This window comes from Drosophila montana, unplaced genomic scaffold, assembly GCF_035044405.1.
Source record: "Drosophila montana isolate Dmon_TW-CO22-7 unplaced genomic scaffold, ASM3504440v1 contig_198_1, whole genome shotgun sequence".
Taxonomy (NCBI): domain Eukaryota; kingdom Metazoa; phylum Arthropoda; class Insecta; order Diptera; family Drosophilidae; genus Drosophila; species Drosophila montana.
Window position 1 is genome coordinate 100,319 of NW_026996907.1, and position 20,157 is coordinate 120,475.

At 38.1% G+C, this 20,157-nt stretch overlaps 1 protein-coding gene across 4 annotated transcripts in view; it reads right to left on the reverse strand.

Moving 5' to 3' along the window:
- Positions 1 to 1,619: 1,619 nt before the first annotated feature.
- Positions 1,620 to 20,157, reverse strand: part of MFS17 (Major Facilitator Superfamily Transporter 17) — a 49,766-nt gene continuing 31,228 nt past the window's right edge. For 3 of the 4 annotated variants that reach the window (XM_064679185.1, XM_064679184.1, XM_064679183.1), the window contains 3 exons: positions 13,986 to 14,146; positions 12,857 to 13,927; positions 1,620 to 1,958 (listed from right to left, as the gene is read on the reverse strand). In XM_064679185.1, the coding sequence (XP_064535255.1) occupies positions 1,758 to 1,958; positions 12,857 to 13,927; positions 13,986 to 14,146 (1,433 nt within the window). In that variant the 3' untranslated portion in view covers positions 1,620 to 1,757. Of the gene's footprint in view, positions 1,959 to 12,856; positions 13,928 to 13,985; positions 14,147 to 20,157 lie in introns of those variants that run through there. The other variant, XM_064679186.1, reaches the window with a different exon arrangement.

Below are 20,157 nucleotides of genomic sequence, written 5' to 3' on the forward strand. Positions count from 1 at the left end.
GATGTCCAACATAACCCTTTTCCCCCAACCTGAAGTGCAGTGAATGTGGTGCGAGGCTGCTGCCCGGTAGAATGTGTTGCGAGGCTGCTGCCCGGTGGTGTGAGCGGTGCGAGGCTACGGCCCGAGAGCGGGTACTTTGAGTTTGCTGTCTGGTAGTATATGCGGTGCGACGCCACGGCCCGAGAGCAGGTATTTTGAGTTTGCTGTCTGATAGTGTATGTGGTTCGAGGCCTCGGCCCGTCGTTTGCATGATCAACCCCGACTCAGTGTGTGTGCGTACTTCATGCCCTACCCTGTAGAAGTAGTAGTAGCGACCATTTGGTCGAAGTACTTACTTATCTGTGCGCCTTGGTTTCCAGACGCTTTGTAGTTATCTTCAACGACTTTTGCACTAAAAAATCGACGGTGGTCGCTGGACCATCGTTCCATTTTTCTACATAAGAAAACTTATGCGTTCCACTTTATTTCGCATATACAAACAACATTACGCGGATAAATATTGATAGATTCAAAGCAATAAAAACATAATTGTAAGTGCCAAAGCTGCACACATATTTATTTCACATATAAATATTGATAACAATTGTTCACCTACAACATTTTCAACCTCAAATTATAAATTTTGAAATTGAAGCGTACGAATCTAATTAATATAATCCATATAAATATATACAATTTACCGCTGTACCTACGTGCATTTGACATTTGGCACTCTAATTATACCATTCAGCCATGCTCCTTGCTTATCAACCTGGAAGTAAACCATACATTTAAAAAAAGATTTTTTGCATCGATGCGGTTGCATAATACAACTAGGAAAATTTTCTCTTTTAGTGTGGCTGAGCTGGTTGCAAAATTCAGCCCCAATACTATTAACGTATCGCATGAAGTGAATGCTTCAAGTAACGTCCAAAAACGTCGCGATACACCTAATCTGATTATACAATGACTAGCGGATAATGCACTGCCTTGTCCGTGGAAAATTGTGTGCTAAAAATTTTAGATATTACCTTTCCAGTAAGTACACGCCCGTAGAAAATTTTAGTCTACCCATCTTCATCTCCATTTCTATTTAAGTGCATCGAATATACTACCAAGTGTTGGAATCAACGGTTTCCGCCAATGTAAATCCTGCGGGGAGAATCTTTAAGCTGAAGATTAAACTAATAAAACCTTTGACCCGAATTTGCCACCCAAGAGCGTAGCAAATAAATGATAAAAATTATTTTTAAGCCGATCGGATGCTAAGCAAAAAATTTTCATACAACCATTTCTCGCTTGTGGGTAATATTTCCTAAATCGATGAGACACGTATTCATTAAGTTCTTATGTAGAACTTTGAAAATTAGTTTGATGCAAATTGGACGATTTTCCCACACATGCGGGTGGAATTTCCCGAAACCCCGCCTTAACGTGCAGCTTCATCACATAAGGAACTACAGTGAACATTTCAGCATCCTAGCTCTTACGGCTTAGGCCAGTCAGTCAGTCAGGATAATCAGTTTTATATATGGCATAGAGATTCGAATATTAAAAAATAATATTTATAACAGTGCACCCACTCCACTCGTCATAAAGATTGGGGGTATAGCCCCATTTAAGAAACTTTGCAGGAAATGCGCTTTTAAGCAATTACCAGTTTTTTATAATGCAAATCTTAATTAAAAGTACAAGTTATAGTGAAACTAAATGCTAAAAAGACTTTATACATAAAGGCTGAACATTTAATTATAATGGTAACAAATTATTATTATTTTTCATGTTGTCTTGGTATTTAACTGTTTTCCTCCATTCTCCTTGGAAAACATTTTTTCTGCTTCTTGAAGATGATTACTGATTGGCCGTAGGATATTCCACGATTGTATCTCGGCAGTACCGAACCACTGATAAAACATATAAGTCAACACAGCAATAATTCCCGATACTTCAAAAACTGTTCGCCACTGATCAATGGAATCCTAAAAGACAGAAACAGATCAAGTAAACTATAGTTTTTATATAAACTGATCTTCATACATTTTTACAGTTATTTCTTTATATTCGCAAGAGTATTTTAATAAAAAGATGAGCGGCTTTAATTAGTTAACACACACTTTGCGATGTATCTAAGGATTCAATTAATAAAGTTTTCAAATCGACCAACAAGTGGTGATCCCATTTTCTGTTGCGTCAGAGCCCCATGAGTACTTTCATTTTGTTATGCCCAATTGCTGAGAGTGCTTTGGAAAACAACCCTGATATCTACATAAATTTGTATGCATTGGGTGGATATGTGGACGCTGTCTTTAGTGCCTACGGCACCTCATAGTCAGACATCATAAGAAAAATCGAACTTATTTTAATTTATTAAAAGCTTAATAACATAAATTAAATAATTACATTTTTATAATGTTATTTTTGCTGTATTCAGTAGGAACTAATTTCGCTTAAAATAAAAAAAAACATAAGTCGTATTTCTGCAAGTGAAATTAATCGTCTGCTTGCCCAAGAATTCTGAAGAAAACAGGAAAATTAAAAATGTCACAAAGTTTGCCTTACTGTATAGTACATAGAAAACTTTATTTCGGCGATAATATACAATGAGAGCACTAAGATTAAATCTCTACGCTTTCAAGTGAGCACATAGTAAAGGGTTTGACCATCGATGTACAAATTTTTCATTATACTTGCTTCTTGTTGGTATGAGTATCTGAACGTGGGCAAATTTGCACGAACCCTATTTCGGGCGAGCTAGCACGCACACTTACAAATGTGTTTATATATGTATTAACAATTTTGTAGTTGTGTTAAAATGATTGGGATGGGCTGCCTGTCCATGCACAGATTTGACATATTTGGCATATTCAAATTACTAGCACTAAAAAGAGTGTTCACTTGTGGAATTACACCAAATTATATACCCAACGAAAAGGATAAAATTGGCACACCATAGATTTGCAAAGGGGTATTGCATTTATTTCTGCTGAGTTTGATTTTAATATGTTGAAAAACAGAATATTTAACCATACAAAACCCTGCTTTCGGCCGATCGCAGCTATATGATAAAGTGATCCAATTAAGACAAGATTTAGCATATATATGTAGAAAGCAAACGGAATCTTATAAATGCCAAGCTTAATCAAGATATCATGATAAACCAGTATTCCTTACGAAAACCTACTCTTCGACCGCTCGTTCCTATGACAGTTATATGATATAGTGGCCCAATGTTGGTAGATTTTTGCATATATGTATATAGGCAGCATAGTAAAACAGTAGGGTTGGTCAAAATTTATTGAAAAAAATTGTTTTTTCATACAAATTCTTAATTTTTGACCGATCGTTCCTAAGGAAGCTATATGATTGAATGGTCCGATATTAATATATTGGTATATATGTATATATGAGTAGCATAGTGAAACTATTAAATGCCGATTTTGATCAAGATATCTTAATAAAAAAAACAATTTTCCATACAATAGCCTACTTTTCTTATAGAGGGTCAATTGGAACATGAAAAATCGATTACTCTTTTTTTGCTAAGTATATGCTCTTCTATATAATTTATATAGAATCTACGTAGAAATTCATAGATTTACAGCTAAGGCGACCCTAAAAAACTTTCCAATATTTTAATATATACATATATTTTTTTAAATATATTTAGAAAAGTAACAAGTACAAAGACAATTTTGGTCAACAGATTAGCACATATTGGCGGTAACATTTGATGCTACCAAACCGAATTTTACGGAGCTTTCCCTAATTTCACTGCCCTTTGATCCTGTTGAAAGGCTCAACTATCTGTTGGCCAGCTGAGTCCATCTTACTCTTTCCTGATAATTTTTTTGCTTGCATCCACGAATCTGGATCCAACATGTTAACTCAAGGCAATATATCAATATCCGACTGGTTTAGGCAGGCCGCACCTGACCGCTTCAACTGCACCGGAAAGTATTGTTTCCAATACCGGTCTCTCACTAGAAGATTTTTAGCAATATAAGCAGTTTCCAATGCTTTGGACATATACGTGTTCAAAGTTTTAGTTTTCTACCGAACGTTCATCAATTTTGCGCCTATATTACTTTTGTGACATTGATGTGAGTGTTGTTTCAGCTTCCATAAAGTGCCCTTTAAGATTGGTTTTGAAAACTGATACCGCCAAACATTATATGTGATCCTTTAGTCTAATCAGCTATTTCGATTGCGTCGAGAAAGCTCTGTAGATCCTCGTGTTTTCCGTAAAATTCTAGTATTAGCCTTGTTGCTGTACTCAGGGGATAGTTACAATGAGGGTTTCAGAGCTACTATTTGCCAGTAGCTTTTTGTCGTCCATAAGTTGTATGAAATTTCGGGTTTTAGTAGAGTTAATACTTTTCACTTAAGTTTACCAGAATATCCCTGACGTTGCAATGTATCTGAAGTTTGGCTTCTGTGCTTGTAAAGGTATTTGATTGTTATAAACCAAGGGTCTTATTTCAGTGTATTTATATAAAAGTATTTCAGTGTATGTGATGGTTGATCTTAAAACAGGCGCGGCTTTACTTAAACACTTATATGAGCTTTCAAATTAAACTTAGCGTTATTTTTTAAACTATTTGGGGCCATATGGAGCATTTCTTAGTTTGATAATGGGTCTTTCCCTATTAATATCTTTTGTTTCTACTAATCTACATATAAATAAGAATAGTATGGTAACCAAGACTTTATTGGATTATTGATAAATTTTGTATTTACTTCGTTTTAAAATATAAATTAAAACTCATGGTTCTGCCTAATACTATCTTGGATAGTACTTTTTTGTATGTTTCTATATAAAAAGACGCGAATTCATGCACACTTCTTCTTCGAGGTAATCACATTTAAGGTTTTATTCGGAAAATCTGCTTCTTTTTTTATACCCTGAACCCATTAAAAATGGGTAAAAAGGGTATAATGTTTTTGTGCAAATGTATGTAACAGGCAGAAGGAAGCATCTCCGGCCCCATAAAGTATATATATTCTTGATCAGCATCAACAGCCGAGTCGATCTAGCCATGTCTGTCTGTCCGTCCGTCCGTCTGTCCGTCCGTCCGTATGTATGAACGCAAGGATCTCAGAACTTATAAGAGCAAGAGACTTGAAATTTAAGCTGTAGGTCCTCCTAGTACCCGCACAGATCGAGTTTACTTGTCCCGTTCCCAAGTAATCGATAAAAATCGATATCGAAATCCTGTTTTTTGGGCAATTTTGGTAACATATATAAGCTAGAGTCACCAAAATTGACATGTAGCTTCTAGAATAGTATATATATATCAAGTATCTTTAATTTTATACCTATCGCCACCTCCCTGCTACCTCCACAAAGCTTTAAATCAAGTTAATTATCCAATTTGTATTGCCCATCAATTTAAGACACAATTTATATGCAATTGACTTTTTGAGAATACACAAATATTCTATATTCTATTCTACAATAAGATGTACTGTCGAAAATTTCAATAAGATCGGCTAAGAAACACAAAAGTTATGTGCGCACGTTGTAGCAGCAGCTAGCGCAAATTCCAAGAATAATTTTTTTTATTACTACTAAAGCAAACGAGCAAATAAAAAATTTCCACAAATGGACTCGAACTACTTACTACAGTCGACAAAATTATGAAAACTACTTAGATATTTCAGCAATATCCAATATCGGAAGGGTGACAATTTACGACCATTGTTAATCACGAAATTAATACACAAAATGAAAATACTAATTATAGAAAACCATGACCATCAGATTGAAATGGACCAGAAATCAATCAGTAAAACAAAAGTTCAACCAAGTACGGAAATTACTATTCGTAATTGAATGCCGTTTAGTCTTATGAAGGCATCAGCAACCTGCCAATGGTGCATGAGCCATTATTGTCTTCCCAACATCTTTTGTTGAACATTAAAATTCACTCAAAGTTTTTGAAAAACTAAAGAAGCCAATTAGATTAAGAAAACATACAGATTTCTTAGTTCACACCAGAAGTCCACAAAGCATACGGCCAAATAAGCTTAAAGTTAAAACAATTCAAGAAATGCCTTTGCCAAAGACTTCAAAGGAAATTAAATAAGTTTTCCATTCTATTCCTAAATTTCAAAACCTTGACCCACTACTTTCAGAAGTAAGCGAAAACTGATATTAAAAATGAAGATTATAACGACTCAATACTAATACTAAAACTGACGCAAGTCATTTTTCAAAAGACCTGAGTTGTGACAAGATAACAAGCCAATTGGTTTATAATAGAAAAATAACTTTTAGCGCCAACGTTTAAGTACCCTGACAGAAATACGACTAAAAAGTTTTTCTATTGTAAGCGAAATAGCAAACAACAAAAATATAAAATAAAATATAAATATTTTACTTTTCTTATTAACTTTTCAGTAAATTCTTCTCTTTATGCTTGACTGGTCAGCTATACATTTTAGATGTCGCAGCCCTTTTGTGCCTGTCTACCAAAAAGGTAAGGCTGCACCCACAAATTGAAAAAAAAAAACATTTTTGGCTCCCGATAAACACATTGGTCGACTTGTGCGCACATCCAAAAAATTCATATGTGGATCTGAGCTGTGCACTAAGAACGGGTTGTGCACAATGAGTGACAGCGAAATACACTCTGCACATGCATACACAGCTACACCGACGTTCTGCACTCAACGAGTTACGGCTTGTCACTGCTCGTTCGGGTCTTAAGACTTAGCGTTCGGTTGACATTCTCAACAATCGGGCACAACAAAATTGACATAAGCACTCACGCGGCTACTTCGCAATAGAAACTCACTTTTAAGTGTAAGTAAATTAAAAAAATATCCATACGAACAATTAATTTTGAATGCAAAATAAATTAAACAGCAGCATCTACACACAGCACAGAACAACATAATCGCAATTGCAATGCTGCTTATTTTAGTAAAGACGCATATGAATGTGCGTGTGTACATGTATACAGAAATTCTTTCAATTTGCACTAACTGCCGCAAGCACGTGACCTTTTAACTATATTTAACGCTCGTGGAAGACTCTTCTTCGAATAGTTATCAAAAAAGCGTGTGCTTATGTATGTTAAAAACATAAATTATCTTGTAGCGGAACTTAATGTTTGTAGTAGGCGGGGGACAGCAACGGCAGTCAACGCATAGACACCGGTCAAGATTATTAGTTAGTGTGCTTTACTAATTATTAAAATATTTTTATCCGAGCCGGGCCGCAACAAAAACGAGAAGAAGGAAAATGAGATCGTCCAATTGCCAGATTAGGGCTGGGGGTGCCATCTGATGTGTCGATAAAGTGATCGTGATATTTGTTAGGCTATTCTACTGTTTTTTCAGGCATCGGCCGTCTCCGTGCATCGGAGACTACTACCAAGTGAAGTCACCGGGCCTAAGCTCGGTATAGTAGGGGTAGAGCGGTATGTCCACTGCGCCAGTGGCAGGAGCTAGTCCCAGTCGCGTTGGTCGGCAGCGACGAATTTTGCCAGGTGGTCCAGATGTGTCCGATTAAAACATTCAACCATATCATCCGATTGGGGATGTAATGGAATTCTGCGCGATGCCCAGGGGTTGGTAGATGGGCGAGTTATGCCCCTACTCTTCATGTTCATTATGAATCGTTCAATCTTTGCATTCTGTGAAAGCGCCAGTCAACGAGGTTCCTGTTTCATAGGTCGTGAGTCGCTGGTATCTATAGTATGGCAGGTAAGGCTGGTGCGTGCAGGATCATCATAGCGCAGAGCGAATAAAAGCTCCTATCTCTTCAGTAGGTGTAGCAAATCCATTCCATGGATAAATTTGTGTTTGCCAAGAGTTACAACAGCTTTATGATGGTGTGGCCAAAGGGTTCTCCCTAAGTGTAGGCAGCGACGCCTCCACTGTTTCCAGCTGGCCTCAAATTATGAACGCTAGCTCTTTGCGCTCCTAAGCGCTCAAGTTTAACACGCGCAGAATGGCCGAGCCAGAATTAGTTCAGCAATCGGCTGTGGGTAAGTGCCATGTTCCAGCATAGCTGAGGGCAGCTGATCCTGCGTCGTGTCCACATGCAGATGGGTGTCGCCATATGGCGGGACACTAGCAGAAACCATTGAGTGCAGCAGATTGTCCACGATGGCCTAGTAAAGCAACAAAAATTGGATGCTTATCAAACTGGGAAAATCTACATCTACCAGTAAGAATTCGAGCTTTATAGTAAGGCCTGCTGGGGCTCGAGCGGTGGCCACAAACTGTTCGGAGGATGGGCCCTGTGAGGTCACCTCACATGGAATGACGGCCAGCTGTTTTTAAAGATCTTCATGATTTAACAACGAGACAGCTGCACCCGTATCAACGACGAATCGTTCTAGGCGTTTCTGCGAAATGAGGAAACAATGGAGGCTCTCGACACCTAAGGTGCCAAGTCAATAGCTTTGGTAGGAGGCGTGCTGATCACTCGGTGTTCGAGCTCTGCGGGTCGCTCTTCATACTCTTCTCATACTCATACTCATATTTCATACTCTTCACCACTCCGGGTGGCGACCCTTTAAGTAACGGCGCCTGAAATATTGGTAAAGGAGCAGGAAGTCCGACGATAGCTTGCTTGGGCGGATGGATGTTTTCTCAACCAATGGGCTAAACGGCGTCTACCCTTCTCACGCCGGGTGTCGGCTCTTCAAACAACGTGGCATAGGCATCTTAAAAACCCTCAGAAGGAGTAGGTGGTTCGGGAATGGGTTATTTGAACGGCAGCGTAATCACGGCTAGGTGCTTCAGTAAATCGCTAGACGTTGAAGCAGCGGCTTGAACTTTTTCTCAAACGGTCCGAAAACACGGGCAATGCGGATGCTCGCCGGGGCAGTTTTGGTTCGCCCCCGAAGATTGACCTGTTCTAGTTTTCCACAAGAGTCACCGGCGCCTTAGGTTGACTTTTTCCATGGTGAGCGTGGCTGATTTGTAACCGCGCCCATTGTCACGTTCGGTACCAGTGGTCCTACGTCGTCATTTTGCCTCTAGACAATTGGACATTATGAGCGCTTTTGGCAGGGTGCCTGGGTTACTGGCGTGAATTAAAACGTGATACGTCGTCTCGCGAATACTGTCTATAAAGCGCTGTACTATAATGCTGTGGTAGGCTACAGGTCGCCGAAAACAGCTCGTCCTAGCCGATCCAAGTGCATTGCAAAATCTTCTAACGATGGGATTCCTGCATGCGATTATACCCGGTATGGGTACTAACAGAAAAGTCTTCTCGCATGGCTGCGGTCAGTGCTTCGTAGCAGCGCATCGTGCCTTCTGGCAGGATAGCATGGTATAGCTGGGCCCGGCCACGTAAGCTGACGTTGAGCTTCCGGCAATTTTTTTCTCCAACCAGTAGTACTCCTCTTCTATGTCACCTAGATAACGCTGAAACTCAGGCCAGGGTCTTCTCATGAATGCTGGTTCAGATTGTGATGCACGTTGCATGGCGTCGCCATTGTTGACGTGTGTCATGAAAACGGCGCACCGGTTCGGGTGTTAAGTCCTTACTTTCTTTTCGGGCGACTCCGAATGTTGTGCAGTGGTTTTTTGCAATTGAGAGCTCCTGCATATGGTGCCGATATTCGAGGTGTGCTGGCCGCAATCCCACCGTCAGCAGTGGGAAATTTGGGGCCGGCTGATCCCTTAGCAGCGTTGGTGCTCTTGACGGTCCCAAATGAGCCATGCTGGCCACCGAACATGGTGCGTCGTTTGAGGCATTGTGGGCAAGGTTTCTGCAAACACAATGTAGAACCTCACACTTAATACCTATCCAGAGAAACTGAGCAAAAGGGAATTGGCGTTGTCACGGGTAGTCAAGCGAAAATAAATGTTTGTAGTAGGCGGGGGGCAGCAACGGCAGTCAACACATAGATACCGGTCAAGATTATTAAGTACAGTCAGCTTTATTAATTATTAAATTATTTTAAAGAACATATTTATCCAAGGCACGTGGTTGCCAGTCCGCAGCCAAAACGATATGAAGGAAAAATAGATGGTTCAATAGCCATATTAGGGCTGGGGCTGTCACCCGATTTATCGATAAACTGATCATGATATTTGTTGGGCTTTTCAGATGAATGTAGCGCTAAAGCAGGAAAAGTAGAAAGTGAAAATATTTGTTCCTCTCTTCTCGTTACAGTAGTAATAAAAGTCCTGCACAGCACATGCAACCCAGCCTAGGGCTTTTGGACAGTGCGAATTTTCGCAAACACTCTCCATCTATAATTGTCTAACGCTGGCAGGGCAAAGCCACTATTCTAATTTTGTATTTTTTTTACAGTAAAACTTTAGTTAAGTTGAGTTGTAAAATATTAAAAAATAAATTATATCAAACAATGAATTTACCATATACGTGGCCAAATATCTTTAAATATAAGAGCGCTCGGGTCTAGCTTTTAAAATTAATTTTTTGTTTTTAAATTCCGGTGAGAAAGGGGAGGGGAAATGTTTAATTTTTCTATACTAGACAGAACCCCTTACACCAAGGGTGCTCGAAGCGTTCAAACAAGAGGACATGGTTAGATCGGCTCAGCGTCTTAACAAAAATTATATATAAGCTCTTTTCTGCCTGTTACATACGTTTGCAAGTTTGTGTGCCGGATAAGCAAGGTTGGAGCTGATGTTGTCCTCGTAAAGGAACCTTAGGATTAAGAAGGCAAGGTTTCTGGAATTAAGATGATGGATTAAAAGCCATTTTTTGGAAAAGGTCAAATAACGCTTGAATAGGTTTTTTCTATGAGCGTAAAGCTAAGCCAATTCAGTCGGTTTCGATGCCAACGTTCAACACACTCAGTGGAACCTTTGTAATTAAGATTTGAGACTTGACCGTCGTCTTAACTCTTTACAATTCAATAGTGTATTAAAATGAAAAGTTCTAATCTAACACTCCTTTTAATGCAAGTCTACGCGTTGGACTGGCAGGAAATCCAGCGCAAGCCTTATTAGTCCCTTTGCTAGAAAACATAGGGCACCCCTTACTCCTCAAATGCTTATTGGGTTAGCTCTCTCCTTTAATGAGTCACCATATGACAATTAGGACATAAGATGAATTAGGATATCGACAGTCGCTTTCTACAGGCGTAGGAAAATCATTGCATTGATGTGGGGCATGACACCTCACATTGTTCAATGGCTATACAATCATCTAGTCGAACCTACTTAGCGGGGTCTGAATATGGTGACAGGTGACAGAGATAAAATCCTCTGTAACTAACCTATGCAAAATGCAAGTTACGAACGACACGAAGCGATGCCGTGGATGCCATCGTCCATTCCCTTTGTATATACCTTATTGGTAAATAAATGCTAATCTCTCAGTGCTTTTCATGAGAGACTCGCAACAATAAACCACCCAAAATAATAGTCACTCTAACATATTTATTAACCCTTATCCCCCAGCTACAGACTAAAATCTCCTTCAGACTCCGACGACGGCATTTCATTTCAAGCGGAGATGTCTGCAATACAAAAACTCAATGAGAGTGGATTTTTGAACTCAAAGAAATCACAGGAAGTATTTGCATATGCTCAGAGATGCAAACAGCTATCAACTCACTTCAAAGAATGACGTCTAACTCGACAATTGTTACCAACTGACGCAAACCTCGTCATATGATGGCCAAGCAATTTGAAGTTTACCTCATTTAGGGCCAACTTGCAACTAGCAGAAGCCGGATCCATTACTAAGCACTAGTAAGTAGGCGACCAATGGTACCTTTACAGTTCGTGCGACGTGCAAATTTTTTCTCTGGAAATTGGAGGACGGATCAATTTTGTATTTTTGCGATTATTTTTAATGGCTAATATTTTTGATTTAAAAAAAAGCGGCAGAGCCACCGAGAACAAGAAAAGCAATACGTAACAAGTCAAAACGGTAATCTTTCGATGAAAGAAGTTAAAATGCACTTTAAGTCATATCAATTAAGATTATGCAGTTATGTGAGGAAAACATTGAACTCAGATATTCACAGATACGATGATATTCACATTTAAGGGAGCATGGTTGAGTTCGTACATGGTAGGTTTCATAAAACCAAAAGAGTTTTTCACAAAAACCTTTGAGGTTATACCAACTATTCTTATATCAGCAATATGATGTGGTAAAAGTAGTTAAATGTTGATAAAATCATGAAAATATGTAAGGAGCATTTTAAAACTTTTACATGAAGTTGGTCAAAATAATTAAAAATCTGTTTTTCCTATAACAACACACTTTTATGGTTTCCTTTTGATGCTCAAGATTTCTGGTTGACTACTCTATGAGTTAAATATTATCTCCACAAAATGCACCCATCGCCTGACACACATAGTAAGTTCTGCTTAGTGGAAGGTGAAACAACTATGCACATTCTCTGTGAATGTCCTGCCACTACTTGGGATTGGAGGAATCATCTGAGCTAAGATTTTGTATTTTCTAAGCTCGCAAAGGGAGCCCCAGGCACAGTGAACCGTCTCATTCGCAATGTACTTCGCATAATAATTTCAACGGCCTGCTATATAAATACAACCAGGAGATACCCAAGCAACATTACAGTGACCGGCTATGGCTACTTACTAGACTGCAGATTCACGAAAGCAGCGATTTCATAATAACAAGGCTTCTTCTTTTATCACCCCGCTAAGTCGAAAAATGTCAATGCAAGCTAACTACAAATAAAATAAACTAGGTTAAGTTTAAAATGTACATAATCCCCAATTCTGAATAAAAAGTTCACACAACTGGAATGTTATCTTTTGTAAACAGTTTATAACATAAAACTGAATGAACAAAGATGGGCAATCAACAATCTTAATGAAGAGTCTGCTGACTATTAAAAAAGTTAAGAAAAATTTACATGACATATATTGAATTCTAATAAGGCAGCTTATACTTTACCTCTTGTGTTACTAAGAATCCAACGGTCAATGGTGATAGGAAAGACGCCGACATATGAATCGTTTGGCAGAAGGCTAATACTGCTCCTGAGTGTCCATAGTTTGGCGCGATGTCGATGATATTGGCCATTGCTCCCGCGTAGGATGCGGTAATAAAAATAACTGCTATGAACCAAGTTGTCAAGAGAAACGGTATGTTATCTATATAACCTATACATAAAATAAGTAATCCTGGAACAACTTGCGATAAGGCAGTAAATAATTTTCGCACTGTTGTAAGACCCAAAATTTTATGAAATAACAGTTTATCTGCAATATAACAAAAAAATACCGACGAAATATAAGAGCAAAGAAATGGCATTCCCGACAGAATTCCATTTGTTCCAAACTCAAACTTAAGAATATGGTTCATAAAAGTCGGTCCATTAACAATAAAAACGTAATGTATAAATATTCTGCCGAATGTTGTAACTGCAATTGCCCAAACTGGCAAGGATCTAAATATTTGCCCCCAAGGCACTTTCACTGTGTATGCGTTTCGTACATCTTCACCAATATTAAGCTCAATGTAATTAAGTTCCTCTTTGGTTATTCTGGGATGTTCCTGTGGTGTGTTATAAGCTAAAATGTACCATAAAACGCACCATCCAATTCCTAATAAGCCAGTTGTATAAAAAACCAGTGGCCAACCAAAATTTGTAATAATAAACCCACACAGTGGATACGTTAAGCCAATTCCTATACTAAATCCTTGAAAGCTTGACATAAACCGTGAACGTTCCGTCTCGGGTATCCAATAGCCCACCATCGCGTACATTGCAGGCCAAGTTAAGCCAGAAGCAAATCCCTGAATTGATCGTAAAAAAATTACGACAGCATAATGAAATTCTGCAGCTAATGGCATAAGTAGGCTGCATAAAGCAGTTGCCATCTGTGACCACCCGAATACACACTTGGTTCCAAATGCTTGAGTAGAAACTCCGCCAACTACTTGAGATAGCACGTAACACCAATAGAATGAACTTATTATCACAGATTTCACTATTGATGAATGGTCTTCAGAGCCACTGCCCTAAAACGTAAGATAAAGTTCAATGTTTCGAATGTATAACAATTTATGAAGCTATTACCATATACAATGTAGTAGATACATTTTGATTATCAGTCAGTGTTTCATTACCATTTGATATCATGGCAACCAAAGCAAAATTCATATCATTTCGCATCATGAATGACACCAGAAAACCAGACCAGGAAAGAAAATATAAAACCAAACGAGCTGGAATTTTATCTGTAATTAAATTAATTGAGAACATAAATACACATCACATAAGAAGTAAACAATTTTATTCGGGGTGCCGAAGATAAAACATATTTTCACTCGCAGATTTGTCATACATCGTTGTTTTATTCTCTCTCCAATTATTTCTACTGATATCATATAGTGGTCCAATGTTGAAAAAATTTTGCATCTATATAAGGATCATAGTGGATCTAATTACTCCCGGGTAAGACCAAGTTATCTTAATATCAACAAGTAAGAGTGCTCTAGTCGGAAGTGATCAACTAGGGAAGACCGTGAAGCATCTTCTACAAACAGCAAATGCAATTTGCGCTACGCGCTCGTTTGCTTGACCATTTTATCCAATATTTTAAAAAAAAAGTTATTTCCCCTTACCGGACTCGAACTCCATTCAACCTTGCCACCGCCTCATTATTCTCAAATATACGAATAATTAAGATTCAATGAAAAAAAGATCAAATTAGGAGCACATACACAGAGCACAGCATACGATACAATCGCAATTGCAATTCTATTTGTGTGCATGCATGTGTGTATTTGTGTTTATGCATACAGAAATTCTTGCAATTTGCGCTAGCTGCTGCAAACACATGGTCTGCAAATATATGTATATACAACCTGTGTATAATCTGTGTTTCTTATTTTTCTTGACGACATTTTCAGAAGTTGATCTTATTGCACGATAGAATATTAGTATATTCTCAAAAACACAACAGCGGGATTTCCATATTGATTTTTGTCGATTGATTAGAAATAAGACAAGTTATCGAAAATCGGAAACAAACTCGTACTACGCGGGTACTAAGTGGACCTAGTTGATAAGATCCGGAGTTGATAAGATTTTGCTTATGTGTTGGGGGCATAGAAAAACTTATAAGTGCAGGTAAGATATCCTCATTAACATAAAAAAGTTTTCTATACAATAACCTACTTTTGGACATGGCAGATCCACACATATGTACTGCATGCAGCAAAAAGAAAAGCAGAAATCGGAAAAAAAATTTAGAGAGGTCCGTCTATCTGTTGCCGGCAGCACATAGGTCAAAACTGGCCGGATTAAACCACTACACAAAATAGCCGGTGTTTAAATGATCCTTGTGATGCGGTATGTATGTTAACAATAATTCCGCGGTTCGACGAGGCGAGCCCGACCATTTCCACGTCGATTACTTGGCCTAATATGGTGACATCGGTCAGCAACCTTGTTGGAGCTGTCCGTAATTTTATACTTCAGAAATACACAGAAATCGGCTCTGCCGACTCTAGCTCTTAGAATTAATCGTCTTTATTTTTAGATTCGATTTTGATATCGACCGGAGCAAGTCTGTCTGGTGTAATAAACGCCTCGGTCCGCAACCGGTCATTTCTTTAATTATTCGGTAACGCGGATCAGAAGTCAGTCACTAATGCATGGTGAAACACTAATTTGCGCCCAGCTGTGTAAAAAACCCAACCAAAATGTACAAAAATCAAAAAAAGTCCTTCAACTGGTCTAGGCATCAATGAAAAAGTGAACTAAAGACACATAAAATTTTCCCAAAACTGACACAACTGCAATGCTTCGTAAAATAATTAAAAAACAAACAACAAAAACAATGCAGAGTGCGGCAACAAGTGCAGCACATACATTATCTTGACACCGAAGCAGCAGGAGCTCTTCGGGAAGATACTGGACCTTTTCTAATTCTAAGGGGAACATATAAGTGAGATGCTCAATTTAGAAAACAGACTCCATTATCATAGATCAGCGTTTGAAAAGAAAAAGCTAAAAGGCTTAGAGGCTCTAGTCGGGAGTACCCGAATAGGAGATCCCTTGATCCCTCTTCTACCAACACCGTAGGACTCGAACTCGTAATAGGCCGCACTACTTGCAACCGCCTCTACTCAACAGCCAACGGATTAAAATAGCAGCACACAAAACAATACAATCGCAATTGCTGCATTACAATGAGAGAATTCAATAAATATGTGTCTGTACATACCTGTACAGAAATTATTGCGCTTAACGCTAGCTGCCGCTGACACGTGGGCTCCTAATATAAATAATACCATACGTTTTCTTTAATAGCAGCTATTGATGCTGATCAAGAATATATACACTTTATCATACACCATATACCATTTTTAACCATTTTTAATGGTTTTAGGGTATAAAAAGACTAAACTGCCCAAAGTGAATCGGGAGTATAAAAATACAGTATATATTTACTTATTTATACTCATACTATTTTTCTTTAGTTTAACTTAAACATATTTTAATCATATGGAAGGGTATATTGAAACCTAATTTACCCTATCATGAAAACTTAAGAAGATAGCACCGTGGTGATTATACACTATCTCGAGTGTCCTAGCGCTAATTTCCTCACTGGAGAGATTAGAAAATGGCCAATCATTGTGCGAGTCACTATTGGAGGTGACAGTTTTTAAACCTAATAGACAATTAATTCCCTTACATCTATCAAATTTGCTTAAACAAAAATTAAAATGTCTTAATATTAAAAATAATGCTGTCCTGCATTTTTAAGAGCATGCTATTATATTTCCTGCGATTGCTCTCGATGAACTCCTGATTTTGGCCACAAAACGATTCGCAGATTCTCGTTACTAGTTCTACATTTGCATCCCTCCATGAAACATACATCATAACAAGTTCTCTCAAATATTTGCTTCATCATTAATCATCCATATTTTAGCGAGTACCACTATACCGACTTCTTAAACTGAAAAAAGCAGCAAAATCAGCTAGGCATAAACGTCGGGGGGCTGAACATAATGGTGTAATAGTCTTATTTTCAATATTGTTTCTGAGCCATCGGGTAAGTTTTGCAACTGTTGCCTTAACTTCCTAAACCCAATGTGCACTGATAATGAGGTATTAATAAAAACCCCAAATGCTTTCGGTCAAAGGCGTTTTCCTGGGCAGATATCTCCGTAGCCGAAATAAACGTAGGCTGTATCTTTTTATGCTGTAACTTTGCTTTATAGTTAAATTGCCCTGTTAATCTCGCTTGTCTTCCTGTCTGGAAATTGTTAAAATAATTAACGACGTAACTGCAGCAAGCAAATAATACTGAATATATATATATTGACTCGCTGCAATATAAGTGGAAAATATTTTAAGCTTTAAGCTAAACTGCTGTGAATAATTCTTAATACTCGACCTAAGTTCATTTATATAGCATTTATAACTAAAGTTAAATTGATCGTGGGTCAAAAAGTTTTTTTTAAATTGCTAAGGTAATCTTTAGTTTCACAATCACGAAGGATATTCTAAAACGCCTAGATTTTTTTTTCAAAATTTCTACGATCCACATCTATATTTTCAGCATCTTCTTCTTATGGGAATAAAATTTCGGTTTAAGGCATCGGAGTATACGGAATATCAAATCTAAATATTTGTTGTGCCCTAACTTCTCACCTTCATGAGTGCTCGTGATCGTAAGTTTGATACTCCAAAAATGAAGCCACATTCGGATCTTTGTTTCAGTTTTGATAAACAAATCAGTAAATGACTTTACAATTAAGTCAAACTGGGGGAGTTTTTTTGCTGAAACTCAACCCAATAATAATTTATGACGCCCTGACTGCCAAAAACACCGCCTACCTTTTTAATACGTTTTAAAAGCTGCCTATAGCGAAAACAAAATACCGAGCGCAAGTAACAGGGTCTGCTCTTATTAGACGTGCATTATTACCAAAATATAAATTTGCTGCTAATTCTTTGGAAATTTCTATCCTATTTACATTCTTAGAAAGTCAAACTAACAGTTCTGCCCAACTTGTTTTTGCGGCCAAAAAAGTTATAAAAAAGGTCGGAAGACCAATCTGCCTATTCATCGCCATGACCTTTTTCTTTTCTGCTTCTCAATGAGCAGGTAAAGTGGAAATACATTTTAAACCTCTATAGCTATCATCGAGAAGTTTTAAATTTCCTAAATGCTCCTCGTTAAGGGCTTATGCTGCCGTAATGCCTTGTGGGGAGTTGTGCTTACGCAAACAAATGGAGGTAGTGTTCCTTATATTAATCATTTTCAATTTTTATGATTGACCTAACTAGGGTTTTAATACTTTCTGAACACTTTCTTTTATTGGCAGCAAAGAAGGGAAGGCCAGTTCCTTTGAATCACAATCTTCGATCCTGTCTAAAGGACGCTGACCCTCTCTATGAGCTATAACTATTCTTTGCATAACAATATTTTTAACAGGGACCTTTTCTTACAATGTTTCGTGTCCTCCTAGATTAATATCTATCATTCACAGAGACTTGAACAAATCTTTCTACTAGTTGTGATACTAGATCGCTGTCGTCGAATGGAACTTCGACAGACGAAAAGGCATACCTGGTCGGGAGCCTGCTTAACTGTTATATTAAGCGAAGCTATCAGACCATATAGGTTATTACCTATTGCTTGGGATAATCAATCCTCTATTCCTGGTCGCATCGCGCCTCTTCTCTGCTATCCTATTACTTGTCCGCTATTCCTAAATTATTTGAAAAAATAATCACTTTGAATTTGCAGCATTTCTGCAAATCAGTTCTCTCCCCTGTGCAACATGGATTCGTAAAGACTCAAACAACTACGACCAATCTGCTAGAAATTATTTCCTTGGTAAATGATGCTGTCCTTTCTAAAATGCAAACTGATGTCATTTTAACTGACTTCAGTAAGGCGTTTGAATCTGTGCACCATGATCTATTACTCTTAAAACTTGACCGATTAGGTTTCCCTCCGTCTCTTTTGCTTTGGATTAGTTCTTGTTTAAAAGGTAGGACCCAGAGAGTAATGCTGAGGTTGACTACCTCAAAACAAGTTCACGTTACTTCTGGTGTTCGTCAAGGTGTTCCTCAAGGCATCTTCGACCTTTACTCTTTACCCTTTTTATAAATGATCTCCTCGGCTATATCACATGCCCATGTACTTATGTATGCGGACGATGTGAAACTTATTCTCTCATACACTAATCCCCTATATCATTTTCGTCTACAAGATGATTTGAACGCTATGCAACTTTGGTGTTCGGCCAATTAATTGCATCTAAATTGTTCAAAATGTATGTTTATGACCTTCAATCGTACTACACCGTATCTTGCTAGTTATACAATCGACAATACTCCATTGCAATGTATACTAACCGTTAAGGATCTAGGCGTTCTTTTTGATTCAAAACTCAGCTTCAATCTGCATATAGATACCATCGTTAATGAGGCAAAAGGTTTACTTGGATTCATTAAACGATGGTCTAAAGAGTTTAACGATTATTTTATAACCAAACTTCTGTACATCTCTCATGTGCGCCCTATCCTTGAATACTGCTCTTGCATCTGGTCTCCGCAGTATAACAACAGCCAGATTCGTATTGAATCTGTTCAGAAGCAATTTTTGCTTTTTGCTTACAAGGATTAAATTGGGACCCTAATCTTCGGTTTCCATCCTACTCTAGCAGGCTGTTTGCTTCTAAATCTTCCGTCGTTTACCAGCCGTAGGACAATTCTCGGTGTTGTCTTCCTACATAAGTTGATTGTTGGCGATATAGATTCTCCTTTTCTGTTAGGGTGTCTTCAATTCGCTGTTCCGTCAAGACCTACCAGGAATTATCGCCCTTGTTCTTGCCAACGTGCACAACACACTACGCTATGCACAATCCTTTTCGCGTGTTATGTTAAAATTACAATAGTTTGAATCACGTTTTCTCTACCGAAATTTCTCTACCATTAATAAAATCTTTGCTTTCAGGATACCTTCGGAACCTCACTGACCATTCCCAGCAGGGCTATTAATTTTCCTCTACCGGGTCGGTGATTTCCCATTGCTATCTCTTCATCCTATCTACCTAACACTCTATATATCTAGTTAAAATTTCTTTACTTTATCAATAACTTCTTTCTTTCTTTTTCCCTATCCATTATATTTTCTTAAATGACATAGTAAATTAAGATTATTTTTCATTTTACTTAAGAAAACTATTTTCTCTACTAACGCCCTTCTTCTTAGCTG